This window comes from Melospiza melodia, chromosome 22, assembly GCF_035770615.1.
Source record: "Melospiza melodia melodia isolate bMelMel2 chromosome 22, bMelMel2.pri, whole genome shotgun sequence".
Lineage (NCBI taxonomy): Eukaryota > Metazoa > Chordata > Aves > Passeriformes > Passerellidae > Melospiza > Melospiza melodia.
Window position 1 is genome coordinate 3,495,719 of NC_086215.1, and position 16,858 is coordinate 3,512,576.

At 45.4% G+C, this 16,858-nt stretch overlaps 1 protein-coding gene across 2 annotated transcripts in view; it reads left to right on the forward strand.

Annotated features, from left to right (window-relative positions):
• PNPLA7 (patatin like phospholipase domain containing 7) overlaps positions 1–16,858 on the forward strand; it is a 137,265-nt gene that overhangs the window by 3,777 nt on the left and 116,630 nt on the right. The window contains exons 4-12 of one of the 2 annotated variants that reach the window (XM_063174394.1): positions 628–715; positions 1,267–1,349; positions 3,459–3,547; positions 3,879–4,019; positions 5,304–5,463; positions 7,073–7,153; positions 14,401–14,529; positions 15,807–15,887; positions 16,646–16,784. In XM_063174394.1, the coding sequence (XP_063030464.1) occupies positions 628–715; positions 1,267–1,349; positions 3,459–3,547; positions 3,879–4,019; positions 5,304–5,463; positions 7,073–7,153; positions 14,401–14,529; positions 15,807–15,887; positions 16,646–16,784 (991 nt within the window). The remainder of the gene's footprint in view (positions 1–627; positions 716–1,266; positions 1,350–3,458; positions 3,548–3,878; positions 4,020–5,303; positions 5,464–7,072; positions 7,154–14,400; positions 14,530–15,806; positions 15,888–16,645; positions 16,785–16,858) is intronic. The other variant, XM_063174395.1, reaches the window with a different exon arrangement.

The window sequence follows — 16,858 nt, forward strand, 5'->3', positions numbered from 1 at the left end:
ATCCACAGCACCTTCTCCTGAGCTCTACAAGCTCTGCTGAGCCACTGCCAAACTCTGAGTGTTGGTTTCTTTGCTGTCACTGTGCATGAGGCAGGAATTAATTGCTGTTATTTAGAATCACAGCAAGGTTTGGGCTGAAAGGGATCCTAAAGCCCATCCAGTGCCACCCCTGCCATGGCAGGGACACCTCCCCCTGTCCCAGGCTGCTCCCAGCCCTGCCCAGCCTGGCCTTGGGCACTGCCAGGGATCCAGGGGCAGCCACAGCTGCTCTGGGCACCAATCCTATTTCCCAATATCCCATCCATCCCTGTCCTCCTTCATCTTGAGGCCATTCCCCTTTGTCCTGTCCCTCCACGCTCTCACACACACCCTGTGCATTGAGTTGATCAGCTCCCAGATCTTTGGGAAGAAAACATGGAATATTTTCCATCTGATCATAGGACTGGTCACTGATGCAGTTTAAACTTCTTGCATATGAGATGTTTGAATTATAAGTTCAGTATTTATGAGTGTGCTTGGCTTTTAGACATCTCCCTGAGCTGAGTGTTCTTCAGCCCTTCAAAAAGTATGTAGTAACTTCTGAAGTTGAAAATCATTAACTTCTTTCTCCTTAAATTCCCCTTCCAGCTGACTGGAATTGCAATTGGAGCTGCAGTTGCACTGTTGCTTATAGCAGTTGTTGTGTTTGTGGTGTACAGAAGAGTGAGACAGTCCAGTAAGTACTTGATAACCATGTAAGTTTTAAACCCAATTTTTCCATCAATCTTGAGTCTTTTTGTAATTTTCTGTGGTAGTTGTTTGCTGCAGAGGTGTGGTTCTTGCAGGACAGCAGCTTTAAAGGATGGAGACCTTGTGTGGGTTCCCTGTCCCGGGTGTGAGCCCAGAGCTGTCACAGGCAGCACCTGCAGGTTTTATTTCTCTGGGCTGTGAGCAGTTGTGAATTCTGCAGAGGAATTCAACCCTGCTGTGATTTCACTGTCACAGATGGAGCAATGATTGAATCAGAGGTTTCCTTGAGGAGATTCAAGCTGCCCAAGCCTTCAGTGTGTTTAGGGAGCCCTTTATCTGCTCTGGGGCTGAGGTGGCGCCTCAGGGCAGCCCTGCCTGGGCCTGGCTTGGCCAGGGCTGGGCAATGAGGGATCCCAGGGTGGTTAAATCCCAAAGCCTGCCCACAGGAGCTGTTCTGGAGGCAGCAGAGTGCCCAGGCTGTGCTCAGGTGTTGTCCCAGCTGTGCAGGGGGTTTCTGATGTGCTGCTTCTGTTGCAGAACAACTCCAGCCCCACGTGCCTCAGTACAGGTTCCGCAAGAGGGACAAAGTGATGTTCTACGGGAGGAAGATCATGAGGAAGGTGAGGGCACCTGCTGAAATCCAGTGTAAAGCTGGGAGGTGTAAAGTTTGCAGCACTTGACTGGCTGAGCCTGGCCCAGGGCCTCAGCCTATAAATGTCTCTGGGATGTTGTGGCTGTGCCAGCTCTCCTGCAGCACTGACTGCATTGCTGGTGCAGCAGCAGCAGCTTCTCTTTCTGGCCACACCTTTCCTCTTTGAAAAATATTTGCAGTCCATGAAGGTAGCAAGAAATCAATGAGTATCTAACTCCTGTAGGGAGTTAATGATTGTTTAAATATTTCAGAATCCCGGACTGGTTTGGGTTGGAAAGAAGCTTAAAGCTCATCCAATTCCACCCCTGCCATGGCAGAGACACCTCCCACTGTCCCAGGCTGCTCCCAGCCCTGTCCTGGGACACTGCCAGGGATCCAGGGGCAGCCACAGCTGCTCTGGGCACCCTGTGCCAGGGCCTGCCCACCCTCACAGGGTCCTGGCTGTTCCCTGTGCTGCCAAGTCCAGGTGTCCACTGCAAACCAACATCTGCAGAAAAATAAGGTACAGGGAAGTTACCAGCCTTAGTCAGCCTGTGCAGAGGAACACTTCCTCCTGTGAGCTGCCCCAGCCTCTGCCTCCCACACTTCATTGAGGTGAATTCAAACACTTTGACATAATTAGACAGTGGTGGGTTTAATATTCAGTTCTGGAGCTGTTTCGTCGTAGAGGAGGTGGATGCTCCCTGAATCTTGCATGGCAGGTCAGCCTTTAAGCAGAACCTGGCCAAAAAGGCCTTTAATGAGAGGAAATTTTGTGTGTTCAACTTCATAATTTTAATATTCTTGATGATTTTCATGTGCGACTTCATAATTTGAATAATTTTTAACCAGGCTGTTTATATGGAATTCACATAAGTAAAGAATGCTTAGAATTCCACATGGGAAAATACTTTCAGGTAGTTTTTTGTTTGAGTTTTAGACCTTACTTTTTGCCTTTCCTGAGTAAGGCAGAGAACATTACACCCAAACTGCTGTGGGTTGCACTTCCTGGGTTTTTTATAACATACCAAGATTTTATTTAATAGAAAAAAAATCCCTCCAAACTAATTAAAGATTCTTTTTGGGAGAGAAACTTTTTACAGAGATTGAACTCTTTGGGTAACGTTTTTAAAATACTTGATGAGGGGCTTGCTTGGTGTAGCAGTTGTGGTGTTTCTCCAGAGGGTGGCACCTGGGAACTAGGAAATGCAAGGAAAAGCCTTGGTTTGTCACCATCACAGCCACATAGAATCCTGGAATATCCTCATGGGAAGGGACCCATCAGGATCATCAAATCCAGCCCTGTCCCTGGCCAGCCCCCCCAGCAGCCCCAGCCTGGGCACCCCTGGCAGCGCTGCCCAAAGGCTCCTGGAGCTCTGGCAGCCTCGGGGCCGTGCCCATTCCCTGGGCAGCCTGGGCAGTGCCAGCACCCTCTGGGGGCAGAGCCTTGCCCGCCCTGAGCTCACAGAATTCCCAGAATCACTGGGTTGGAAGAGACCTTCAAGATCATTGAGTCCAACCCAGCCCCAACCCCTCAACTCAACCCTGGCACCCAGTGCCACATCCAGGCTTTGTTAAACACACCCAGGGATGGGGACTCCACCACCTCCCTGGGCAGCCATTCCACAACTTTATCACTCTTTCTGTGAAAAACTTTTTACTGAGATCCAACCTGACTTTCCCTTGGTGCAGCTTGAGTCTGTGTCCTCTTGTTCTCCAGCCTGACCTGCCCTGGCCCAGCCCCAGCCCTTCCCTGGCTCCTGTCCCTGTCCCAGAGCAGAGATCAGTGCCTTACTCCTCTTCCTGATGCAGAGTATTCCTGAATGAGAACCACAGCTAGGAATTCTTCCCCTCTACCATCCATTAGCACTGTAGTAGTTGATTGGTAAAATCCAAATATACTCTCTTTGCTTTATAGAAAGGAAGTGATCCTGAAGTAGATATTCCAATCCTCCAAGGTCTTACATGAGCTCTTCACTCTGCTCACACTCTAATAGCTGGTAAATGTGTTGATGCCTCAGCAGGGTTGGAATTAGCAGGTTGATTTTTTGGTTTTGGGATTTTGTGACTGTTTTTATGTCCATTATTCCCCCCCTAGGTTACAACTCTTCCCAACTCCCTGGTTGGGAACACCGTCCCTCGCCAACGGATGCGGAAACGGGCAAAGGTTTTATCTCTGGCTAAAAGGTACCTGGGACTTTGGGGAGGGGAAAATTCATGTCTTGGAGGCTGGTTTGTGATTTTTGTGGAACTTATCCCTAGCAGAGCCCTTTTCTGTAGCTGTTGGTTTTTCCCAGTCCTGTCATCTGTGGATCAGCTGGGAGATTTTCTGGACTGGGATGGTTTTGGTGAGGAAAGGCACCAAAATTAGCAATTTTAGCTAGTTGATAATGTGTAACTTGGAATGATGAATTTTAATACTTACTATATGCTTATTTAACATTTCCAATAGTACAAATTTAACATTTCCTATTAGTACAAAAGAGGGAGCATCCTGAACTTCCTTTTTCCTTTGTAGGATTCTGCGTATTAAGAAGGAATGTCCAACTCTGCAGAGGAAAGAACCTCCTCCTTCTTTGCTAGAGGCAGATCTGACTGAATTTGATGTCAAGAATTCCCACTTGCCATCAGAAGTCCTGTACATGCTTAAGAATGTCAGGTAATGTTAAATGGAAAGAGAAATTTAGAGTTTGGTTTTGATGGATGTTCAAGTGGTGTAAATATTTGACAGTTTGTGTCAAATCTCAGATTTCACAACTGCATGGTCAGAATCCTGAGGGAGTTGACTGAAATTCATCTGAGCATAAGGACAAAATGAATGACTTTTCTAGAAACATTAAGAAAATAGCTGATTTTGTTTTAAAAATTAAAAAAGATGGGGAGAAAAAGGAAGTAGTTTAGTTGTGTCAGCTTGGGAATAGTGCTAATGAATGTGTTTTAACATGGAACAGATTTAGTGCATCTTAAAACTTCTGTTTAGGCTGTATCAGGCAATTTTTTTTTGTACAGAAAAGCATCATAATTGGTAAATGTTAATTGGATACCATATTGACAGCTCCCTGGGCTGCAGGATCTTTTACCTCTCTGCCTGAAAAGGTTGCAAATAAATCAAAGTCAACTTAATCCCCACAGCTCTTTGGCAGACTGAGAAGGGTTGGTGTTTGTGCCACTTCAGCAAGGGGTTAAATTGCTGACACAGCAAAGGGGAGATCTTCCAATCTGTAATTTTGATTTTGCTTGTGGATGTTCATTTTTCCTCCCAGTTGTGATAGAATATAGTCCTGAAGGTCAGTCATTCTCAAATAAAAAATGCTATTTCAGTCATCTGAACTTGCTGCTGTGAAATTATCGTCTCCTATGACTAATTGATGTTCCAGTAGGATTTGATGGATTGATCCTGATAAATGGGAGCTGGTGGAGCTGTGTACAGAGTGATCAGGTGTGAAACCCATATTTCTCTCTGCCTGGCAGTGACTGACTGGAGTCCAGGTGCATGTTAGCAGCAGGAGATGGAATATTCCAAACTTGCAATTCCATGCAGATGACAGGAGCTTTTCCCTCTTTTTCTTTATTTCTCCTGTGTCCTGCTTCCATGGGCAGGGCAGCTGCACTAAAAGGGGAAGTTCCTGGGGTAACTTTTCTCACAGAGTGTGTGTATCTGGCAAGTTTTTTATTTTTATGCCTCTCCACAGGCCATGCTGGTGTTTGCTGGAGGAAGTTTGGCTGTCCTTCCTTCTGAGCCTGCATTCCTTGGAGAGCTCCTCCAAAGGAGCCCCAGCATTTCCAGCTCTGTTTCCTGCTGCTCCTCCACCTTATTTTGGGGAGCTCTTTGGGGCTCCTTCCCTGCAGCTGCTCCTCGTGGCTGGGGCTTTGCTAATTTAGGAATGATTTTCCAAAGGCTGTGGTGATTTCAGGTTTTCCCTTTGCATTTTCTGTGCTGCAGGGTCCTTGGGCACTTTGAGAAGCCCCTGTTCCTGGAGCTGTGCAAGCACATGTTCTTTGTGCAGCTGCACGAGGGCGAGTACATCTTCCGTCCCGGGCAGCTGGACGACAGCATCTACGTGGTGCAGGATGGAAAGCTGGAAGTTTGCATCCAAGAAAGTGTAAGAACCTGTTCAGACTCAGATGTTTGTTAGTCCTTAGCTGTGTTGCAGTCTCACAAGCTGTGTGTTCTGCAGTACTTTACTCTAACAAGGTAAAAATGGAGACGTAGCTCTCTCTCCACAAGGTCTTTTAAGGATAAACTGTCCAATTAAGAAATGACACCTAAATTATTTTTATTTTTAACCCAATAACCAACCACCCTACCTTGCAATGGGGACTTTTTATCCAATTACACAAAACCACCTAAACCCATGAAGAAGAAGAAGAACCAGCCCCTGCCCCAAAACCTCCATCTTGCCTTACATATATGACTATATTCTGAGGGGTTGGGTCTGGGTTGGACTCGATGATCTTGAAGGTCTCTTCCAATCCAGTGATTCTGTGAATTCTCTGAGTTAAAGGATTCTCTGAAGTGTTCTTTGCCACTTCCAAAATATTACTATATTCTAACATTACTATATTACTGTATTCTAAAACCTTAAACTCTAAGTTTTCCACCACGTTGATATTACACACTTCTATCAAACTCCACACTCATAATCCCAGTTCTGTCATTCAGTTTTGGAAGCCTTCTCCATGGCCTTAGGTCAAATATAGTGTTCTCTTGGGGGTCAGTGCCTGTCAGCACAGAAAGTCTAAAATTCTCAGCATCCAGAGTTCCAACAAGAACCCACTGCTCTGCACTTCCTGAGAGAAATCTGTTGGCACAGCAGATTGGCTGGCATGAATCATTAAGCATTGATTAAACTTAGACATGTGAATCACAGTGGTTTAGGAGGGATTAATCCCAGCTCTTTGGGGCTGTGGTATTTGTAAAGATCAAGGTTTGCAGCAGTCCCTCGTGTCTCAGATGAGAGAGCAGTACACAAAGCTGATGAGGCAGCTGGAATTCTCCTCACACAGGAGATGCAGAAGTTACTGAGGGAAGACAGGGTGCAAGATGGGCTTGGAAACATTCACCCTTTAAGGTCATTACAGAAAGGATTTGGGCACAGAGAGCAGGAGAGCCCAAGCTCACCTCAAAATAGTCCAGCAGGAGTCAGTGGGTTTGTCTGGGAGATGAAGAGTCAGATTCACTTTTGGGTAGATGGGAAAAAAGATGATTTGTTTTCCATGTGGGTCTGAAAATGTTGAGCACCAGTCCATGTCATCTCTTCTGCCAAGTTAAATTTTTAATTTTTACCTTCTTCCTGACTGAGCTTTGAGTTTAACTTTTGGATGTGAGCAGTTTTCCAGTGCCTTAAAGTTAGTAGGCTTGTGTTTGGAGTTCTTATCAAATTTGCTGGTTTCTGGCTATTTTTACATTTTGCTTCTCCTGTTTTGTACAACCTCTTGACAGGTAACCCCTCAGTAAAGGGAGCTCATTGTGCCTCTGTGTTTTGTTGGTGTTACATAGCAAAGACAAGCAGGTCACAACATCCCTGGAAAAAGCTGGCTTATAGTTTCATTTAATTCATCACTTTTAGAGAGATGATTTAAAACTCCATGTTGGAATTAGCACATTTCCATCAGAGCAGAGAGAAAATAAGCACCTGAGCTTTCTGAAATGCTGCAGGCTTGTTCAAATGCAGCTGTGAGGCTGCAGTAATGCTGTGTGTGTGCTTGCAGGATGGAACAGAGGTGGTGGTGAAGGAGGTGCTGGCAGGGGACAGCGTGCACAGCCTGCTGAGCATCCTGGATGTCATCACGGTGAGTCTGGCAGGGACATCCCTGCTGTCCCACTCAGCCTGGCTGGGGCAGTGGGCATTCCTAGGGAAGAATCAGGATGTAAAATGGTTTTTTGATAATTCTGCTCCTCCCAGACCTTCACAGGTGTAAGCTGAGCTTGGCGGTGTGGTGTGGAGGGTGCTTGTGAAATGTGTGCTTGACTGGCTGCTTCTGGTTGGCAGGAGGATCTGAGTGATCCCTTTGTGTCTGGAAAACTGAGATTACAGTTTGATTTGCTCAAATCACAGCTCAGGCATGTCAGGAAAATTAATCCACAAACACCAGAGGTTTAAGTTCAAAAAGGAGACAGAGGAGTCCTTTTACTTTATTCCAATAAAGGCAGAGGCCATGGGGCTTTCCCCTGGGGTCTCTCACATTTTTGGAGGCCGCAGCCTCCTTTTTGTCCCAATTTCCCAGCCACATTTCCCTTCTCTCTTTCCCCATTGGCTCAGGTACTTGAGAGGTTCAGACTTTCCAGAGCATCTGATACCAGAGATTCCCCTCTAATGTATAACCCTACCTTTTCATTTTTAATTCTTATGGAATTCAGGGGATTTTCCCCATTGGCTGAGGTACTTGAGAGGTTCAGACTTCCCAGAAGACCTGATACCAAAGATTTCCCTCTAATGTATAACCCTCTCTTTTCATTTTTAATTCTTACAGAATTTAGGGATTTTTCTTCCCCATTGTTTCTTTCATCTTTCAATGTCTAATTTTATTTATCAGCAAACCTAAAGTTTATTTGTAAAAGCAAATATCTTTTTCCATTTATCAATCAGTGGAATCCTTCTCATTGTTTCTTTTATCTCTCAGTGCTATTTATCTACCAACAGACCCACAGCTTGTTTGGAAAGACAAGCTGTTCCTCTCAGGCAGGAGCAGGACCAGGTTGGGGCCCAGCAGTCCAGGCTTTTCCATGTTTGTTGAGTTGCTTAATTAATTTGGTTTTATTTAGTCTAATGAAAATAAATCTGACAGTTGTTAGTACTGTAATTAGACTGTGAAACCAGTTGATGGATTTATTTTGTTTTGTAACATCAGTGGTGCTGGTGGCCAGCTGAGGGCTGTGCTCTTTGGCAGGGGCCAGGATGAGCTGAGTGCTGATCCTGTTCAGTGCAAAATTGGTGGATTTTGTTTCAGTTGGAATTAAAATGATGGTTTTCTGAAATCACTTTAGGAATGCCTAAATGGAAGGTGTTGAATTCAACATCTTTGATAATACCCAAACCCTGAAGGTGTTTTCCTGAAGGATTTTGGTAGGATGGGATTTCAGAGGATGAAGATAAATCTAGTCAATAAGTTGTTCACTGTGATGGCGTTCACAGGGGTTCTTGGATGAGGGAAGAGATGAGGATCTGACTTCATGTTTCAGAAGGCTGATTTATTATTTTATGATATATATTACATTAAAACTATACTAAAAGAATAGAAGAAAAGGTTCTCATCAGAAGGCTGGCTAAGAATAGAAAAGAAGGAATGATAACAAAGGCTTCTGTCTTGGACAGAGAATCCAAGCCAGCTGACTGTGATTGGCCATTAATTAGAAACAACCACATGAGACCAATCCCAGATGCCCCTGTTGCATTCCACAGCAGCAGATAATCAATGTTTACATTTTGTTCCTGAGGCCTCCCAGCTTCTCAGGAGGAAAAATCCTAAGGAAAGGATTTTTCATGAAAAGATGTCTGCGACAGTTCACGTTTACCTTTTGTGCCATGTTTCTGCATGCTTGGGTGTTGCTGTTCATCAAGAGGTGCCATTGCTGTGTGTGAGGAGCTGCATGGCCAGCCCAGAGAGTGCTGGGGAATGCTGCTGCATCCAGCTGGCAGCCAGTCAGCAGTGCTGTCCCCAGGGCTCTGTGCTGGGGCCAGCTCTGTTCAATGTCTTCATTGATGACATGGGTGAGGGGATTGAGTCTTTCATTAGTAAATCTGCAGGTGACGCTGAGCTGGGAGCTGTGTCCATGTGTGGGAGGGTAGGAGGACTCTGCAGGGAGACTTGGAATGGTTGGAGGAATGGGCAGAGTCCAATAGGGTGAAGTTTAATAACTGCAAGTTCCCAGTCCTGCATTTTGGCCACAATAACCCCTGCAATGCTCTGGGCTGGGGATGGTGTGGCTGGACAGTGCCCATGCACAAAGGGACCTGGGGGTGCTGGTCAGCAGTGACTGACCATGAGCCAGCAGAGTGCCCTGGGGGCCAAGGAGGCCAATGGCTCCTGCCTGGGTCAGGGATGGGGTGGCCAGCAGGAGCAGGGAGGTCATTGTGCCCCTGTGCTTGGCACACCCTTGTCACGGACATCTTTTCATAAAAATCCTTTCTTTAGGAGTTTTCCTGTCTGAGAAGCTGTAGCTTCAGCAACAAAATGTAAACAATGGTTATCTGCTGCTGTGAAATGCAACAGGTAGATCTGTGATTGGTCTTGAGTGAATGTTTAAATTTACTGACCACTCCCAGCAGAGCTGTTCTTGCTTTCTGCCTGGACGCAGAACTTTGTAATTCATTCCTTTTCTATTCTTAGCTTAGGAAGCTTCTAAGAACTTTTCTCTCTATTCCTATTAGCATAGTAATAATGTAACATTTAGCATAAAATAATAAATCAAGCCTTCTAAACATGAAGTCAACATTCTCGCCTCTCTCTTCACCCTGAAAAACCCTTGGAAGCCCTGTAACACACCCTGAGTGCTGTGCCCAGCTCTGGCCCCTCAGCTTGGGAAGGACATTGAGATGAGAGCATCCAGAGGGGGCAACGAGGCTGGAGAGGGGCTGGGAGCACAAACCCTGTGAGGAAGCCCTGAGGGAGCTGGGGGTGCTCAGCCTGCAGAAAAGGAGACTCAGGGCTGCCCCCATCACTGCACAGCTCCTGAAAGGTGCCTGTGCTCAGCTGGGGCTGGGCTCTGTCTGCAGCAGCACTGACACAGCCAGAGCACACAGCCTCAAGCTGTGCCAAGGGAAATTCAGGTTGGATATTAGGAAAAAGGTTTTCACTGAAAGGGTGATAAAGTTGTGGAATGGCTGCCCAGGGAGGTGGTGGAGTCCCCATCCCTGGGTGTGTTTAACAAAGCCTGGATGTGGCACTGGGGGCCAGGGTTGAGTTGAGGGGTTGGGGCTGGGTTGGTCTCGATGAGTTTGAAGGTCTCTTCCAACCCAGGGATTCTGTGAATTCTGTGAGTTAAAGGATTCTCTGAAGTGTTCTTTGTCATTTCCAAAAGCAGTCACACATTATCCACATTATCTGTACATCCATATTATGTATACCTGTAGTTCCCATAAAACCTGTCAACAGTGATAACATTTTTTAAGCATGGTCACAGTTTTCTCTGTAGAAAGGGAATAATTTGGACTATAACAAGTCTAGTTCTTGCTGTCAAATTAATAATTTCTTTGTAAATTCATATTAGTTACTTCTACCACTAAATTTTCTTCATGACAATATTCTAAATAACAGGGCCATCATAAAGGAACATGAATACCAGTCATGTTCTTGCTCATTTAAAATGAAAATAAGAAAAGAAATCCTTGTGTAGCAGTGCTTTATGGCTTTGTTTTTAAAAAAGTGGTTGCCATTCATTTTTTATCCAGTTGGGTTTTTTTCATTTTTAATTCTCATTCTGTCATTTTTTTTCTCTTTCTCATTAGTTATACCAGTGGTAAGTAAAAAAAATAGAAATGATTGAAAGTGTGCTGAACAGAGTTAGCAGTCTGCAGAAGAATCTGTAATGAAAAAAACTTGAAACATTTTTTGCTAAACTTGTTCTCATTTAATTTTACAACTCTTTTGTTCCTCACTTCCCAGCTTCGTGAGCTGCTTGTTTCATTGCAGTTTTCCCTCTTCCTTATGTTCCTTGCAGACTTTAGGTAGAGGAGTAGCATGAAAATAGGCAAGGAGAAAGGAAGTAGCACTGGATCAAAATAGAGGAGACCCCTCAGTGTCATCCCAAAACAGTGAGTGAGTCTTAGAACATCCTGCAGATAGCAGAACCTGAATTAGATTTCAGTGCACCACCAAGCACATGGCTGTGCTGTGAGGAAAGGGGGCATTCAGAGAGGATTTCAGTTGTCTGAGCTGGGTTTGTGATTCTTTTGGCTGATTTTGCAGCACCTGATGTCAGGCTGGTCCTCACTTAGTTCAGAGTTGTGCAGGAAGGTTGAGGGTGCTGCAAGAAGTGCCAGGATCTGGTTGGTGGACCTAAAAGAAAGGTCACACCAGAGGAACTTTTCTAATTGAATCTTTCAGCTTTTAAACTGAAAAGTCCCTTCAGTTCTGCTGAGCACAAAGTTAGCAGCTGTGACATGAGCCTCCCCTTATTCTGAGAAGAGATTGATGCTGCTTTCTCCAAACTCTGAGGAGAAACTGGAATCCAAGTAGCTGCAGCCCCTTTCCTGGTATTCTGGAACATTTCTGAGGTGCAGTTAATGACTTTGACTTGATACTGCCTCAAATACCAAAGAAATCTCTGAGCTGAGCCTTGTTGATGTCTCTGTTTTCAGCAGCTCTTGCTGAGAGCTTGTGTGTGAGCCAGAGCTTTTCCCAGAACAGTCAATGTTCATCCAGAGTGAACTCCAGCAGAGATGTGATGCTGATTGCTGCAGATTTGGGGTTCACTCTGCTCTTGTCCTCCATGTGGAGATGCTCTTAGGAAAACAGGGGCCTGCTGGCATGGTTGGAATAAGAAAGTTGGAGAAAGAAGAGGCTGTGAGGGATATTGATCAAATGGCAGTGATTGAGGGGGGAAAAATGAAAGTCAGGATTAAAAGAAGCTGGAAAAACACTTGGATAAAGGTGAGCCTGCAGGGCTGACAAGATGGATGAGGTTATAAAGAAGTGACTGATGGCTGCAAGAGCTTTGGGTGCAGCAGTGTTGATGTAGAGGAGGTCAGGAAGGAGTGAAGGAAGACAAAATCCAGCCATGGAAATGGGGAGAACATCTCCGATTTTTGGGTCCAAAAAGGAGCTACCACTGCAGGGTACATTCACAGGGAGAATGTGAAACATTCAAGTCTCTTGCAGCAGATTTTTTGACCAAACTTGGTTGGATTTGGCCATAAGCTGTCACCTGTGTTCAGCTGCTGCTTGGAGGTGATGCCTCAGCTCTGGAACGAGACAAAAGTAAATAATTACCTGCCCTGAGAACAAAAAGTTCTCTGTTGAAAAAAACCCTGTTTCATAACTGATTATAACTTAACTGTTCTTGTCATCTCAGTGTGTGATTGCAAAATAGTATAATTTGAACGTGGTATTCTCCCTGTGCTGCTGATAACATTTGAGCTGAGAGAAGTGACAATTATGGAAGATTTGCTCCTCACACTCCCCTGACAGCTCTTGCATGTCCCAGCCCCATTAGCCATGGTGTTGGCCCTTTCAGAAGAGCTGCTCTCATGCAGGGATTTCAGAGAGGCAAAATTATATGCTGAAAACTCAGAGGAATGGGCTGTTCTTTGGAGAAAAAGGCTTCTGCATTGTTATCTGTTATTATCCCAAAGCTGTTTTTCTGAGGTTGTCAGCACTGAACATTTCCAGAAAAAACCCAAATACTTTACTGGGTAGAATGGGGACCAGAGTTTTGGGATACCCAGGGCTCAGTTTGCTCTTTGGAATAACTCATGAAGCACCATTAAACTTGATACTTATCATTGTCCAGCAACTAAAATTTTAATTTACTTGGTTTTCTACTATATTTTTGCTGTAGAGATTGGTAGAAAATACAGATGATGGCAAATGCAGTGCTTAAAAGCAGACTGTATACATTTTCTTTTACATGTAAGTATGGGTAGTCCAAATTAATTCTTCATGTAAAGCCAGACTTCAAACTGGCCTGTAAAAGAGGATTGCTGCATTTATTTTTGATTGCAGCCCAATTACAGGAATGTTATTTGTTAATTTCTTTACTTAATTAAAAGAAACTTGGGAAAACTGAGGACACTGGGAGTTTTGCACTGTAGGTCAAAGGGATGTTTAAAATTTCAGATCCCTCAGGAGCTTGAAAATCAAGACTATTAATATCATCCCCAGATTTTATAAAAAGGTCAGCTGAAGTTGGTGTAATTAAGAAATTGGTTCCAATTAATTTAATTTAATTTTAGAATCTGCTTCACAGAGCCTTCCAGGCCAGCAGGCAGACAGAGCTGCAGCTTTATTTTCCAGAGTGATTAGAGAAAGTCTCTTGTTTGGTTCTGCTGGGTTCTTTAGGCAGGAATTCCTTCAGAGTGCTTGTGTTGAGTTGTGTGATGCTCTGCAAGTCTTGCAGGCATTTGGTTTGTAATCAGCATTTAACATTTGTGTGTCAGTGTTGGGAAAAAGGTGCCTTGTGTTGCTCTGGAGGGGAAAAGCTGCTGGAGCTGTGAGGTGCTGTTAAAATAGAAACTCCATTTCTTCCCCTGCTCCTGCTCTGTGCTGCAAAAAGGTTCATTTTATCTTATCAATACTGTGTAAATCAATATTTGATGGATTAGTAAATTAATTTATGAATTAGAGATGTTGTTTCCAGCATTTATTGAGTGGGTGAAAGGGGCATTGTCTGTCTTTTTATCCAAGTGTTTGGCAGTAGATTTTTTTTAAAATCTATTCTCATTTAAGGAGGAAGATCCAAACCCAGAGGCTTGCCTTCCAGTGTGAAAAAAATCTCTGTATTCTACCCACTTCTCATTTGTTTGTTAGTTCCCCATCTGTTCTTTGAGCAGGATGGTCTAGACCCACTTTGTCTCCAGTAAAGAGAAGCTGTTTGGCTTTGTCACATGGAATATTTAAAGTGTGTGTATATATGAAAAAATGTATATATACATCTTGAAACACAAGAAGTCTGCCTGCCTTTGTCTTCCTCCATTATGTCTGTAATTGCTGTACAATTTTGTTGTGTTTTTCACTGGTTTTGTGAGTCTGGGGTTGTTTATGCAGCAAATAACTTGGTTGTCAGCACAGATAATAAAATCAACAAACCCTCTTTTCTCTGCAGCCTTGACTAGCTGGGATTTCAGGGGCTGGCTGTGTAATTCAGCTGTGTCACAGATCCTGGCATTTTTCTCACCCTGATCCCTGGAGCTCTCATTTCCCTGCCCTGTTTTTGGTGCAGGTGTGAATTCACCCTCATTGCACCCCATGGTCCTGGAGCACCTGCTCAAGGCTCTTTGTGGTCACAGGTGTCTGTCAGACACAGCAGCAAAGCAGGAATTTGGGAGAATTGGATTGGATCATTGATGGATTAACCCCCTGTTTCTGGAACTTTCTCTTAGGGTCACCCTGCTCCCTATAAAACCGTCTCAGCCCGAGCAGCCTCTCCATCCACAATTCTGAGGCTCCCAGCCAGTGCCTTCCAGGATGTGTTCCAGAAATACCCTGAAACCCTTGTCAGGGTGGTGCAGGTATGTAGAGCTGAGGGGGAAGGGGAGCCACTCTCATTTCCAGGTTACAGGAGGGTGTTTAGAGCCTCAGCAAGCTCATCATCCATCCTTTGCTAGATACAGAACTGCTCAGCACATCTTATTGAGATTTGGGTTGTTCTGCTGTTCTCCTGGCTGTTGAGCCCTAGAGTTAATAATCCAGTATTATCCCAAACAGGAAAACATAATTTATGTATCTGTATATCTCCATTGATTGAGTTTCTGCCTGTGGTGCCCTCATCAATCAGCCAGACCTGCAGTGTGAGTCTCTTGGGGAGTAGAAAGGTGCTGGTGTGGGCTCTGCAGCTTGGGGTGCTCCAGAATGGCTGAGAGTCATGGACAGACTGCCACATGTCCTGAAACAGGACTGCTGGACCCTCAGGAGCTGTTTGGTGAGGGCTGGTGCTTTGGAAGAGTCACGAAATTCAGACTGACATGTGAATTTTCGCTTTAGAAGCCTCTGTCAGCACCTGAGGGAAGAGCTGTGCTTTGTGTCAGTTGTGTTTACCTTTGCAGGGGCTCAGACAGCTCTCCAGGGAGCATCTCCTGCAGGTGGGAGGTGTGCAGGGATCAGGTTCAGGATTTCCAGGGCTGCTGCCTTGTCCCACAGGTGTAGCAGCCACAGGGTGACCCCAGAAGTCACTCTGGGCTGTCCTTTTGCTTTGCCATCACTTCTGAATCTGTCCTTGCAAACTGTTCTGGTCTCTGGATGATTTATGAGCAACACATGAACCTCCTCATACTGCTGGTTGAAGGAGAACAGATCATTAGCAGCAAATTAATTTGCTCTGTGAGAGCTGATAAAAAAGAGGGGATGGCTCAGGAGTGGGAATTAGCTGGCAGGGCAGAGGAAAGTGCCACTGATCCCAGTGTTAGCTTTGAGTGCTTGTGGAGCAGTGGGACAGGTTCTCTATGGGGAGAGCTGGAATTATTTTTTTAATGAAGAGGAAAATTGGACACAAGTACTTCTATTTCAAGGCACTTTTACTATTGATGTTTATAGGAAACACAAAGCATTTGGTGTTTGGGAGTAAGACTTTGGATTCTCGTGCATCAAATGATTGTGAAGTCATTGGTAAATCATTTGAATCTGTCTCTGTCTCAGTTTACCAGCTGCTAAAAAGGAATTTCAGCTTAGGGTACAGTCTGTATTTTATAGAGTGCTTTGAGGTACCCTGGTGCATGATTGTGTCTAAATGCCAGAACGAGTGTGGGAGAATGCTAAACCCATTGCTGCTGCCTTTGTTCCCTGCTTGCAGATCATCATGGTGAGGCTGCAGAGGGTGACATTCCTGGCCCTGCACAACTACCTGGGGCTGACCACGGAGCTCTTCAGCTGTGTGAGTTTGGGAGGCAGGCTCTGCTCTCCTGGCAGGGCACACAGAGCTTTTCCTTCTTCCAGAAGGTCATAAAGCAAATGCTACATACTAATTTCATAATGACAGTGCTTGAGCACTGAGGCACTTGTATAACCAGCCCATAAAAGCCAGCCTACACTGGTGCCTGGGGAATTGGTGGGGAGGCTGCAACTTCCCAAGTGCATCATTCCATGCTGATGAGTGTGCTCTGCTGGTGCTTCAGCACTTCTGATGTTTGCTGCTGATGTCACCTCTGCCTGAGCAGTGGGGAAAATGCTGCCCCCGTGGTGGCAGAGGACAGGGAATGCTCAGGGTGTCAAGCTGGGAGTCCCCAGGCCCTGCTGGGATGCCCTGAGGGAGCTGCAGTGTGGGGGGATAGAATGTAAGAAAATAAAGAGTGCAGAAGGTAATCTCACCCCTGAGGAGTGGGAGCTGCACTGATTATCAAAGATTAGGAGCGGGCCTGCCCTTAAGAGGCCAGAGCTGTGTCTAATAAGGATGAGTGCTATACAAGAGTGGGTTAGCTGGGTGAGGAGAGAGCCCATGAGAAATCACCAAGAAGGTGTGGAATTTTTGCAATAAGATGACAACACTGCAGATTCCAGGGCAAGCGCCCCTTGGGGATCTGGGGCTGATGAGCACAAGCTGAGCAGTTCCTGGGGGTCTGTACAGGCTCCAGGGTGTGGGACACACGTGTCAGGGAGGGCTGGTTGATGTTTGCTTGTCCCTCCTGCTCCCAGCAGGGCCAGGGCACCCCTCTGATCTCCGTGAGCAGCGTCAGCACTGGAGGCAGCAAGGCAGGGAAGAGACAAACACCCAGTGCTTTGGAGGAGGAGCGTGGAGAGAAGCTTGAGAAGTCTGGGGAAGCCCTGGAAATGGGTAATGCTTCTGGAAACATGGAGGAGCTGTCCTCTGGCATCTTCTGTAATTTTTGCTACTCACAGAATCCCAGC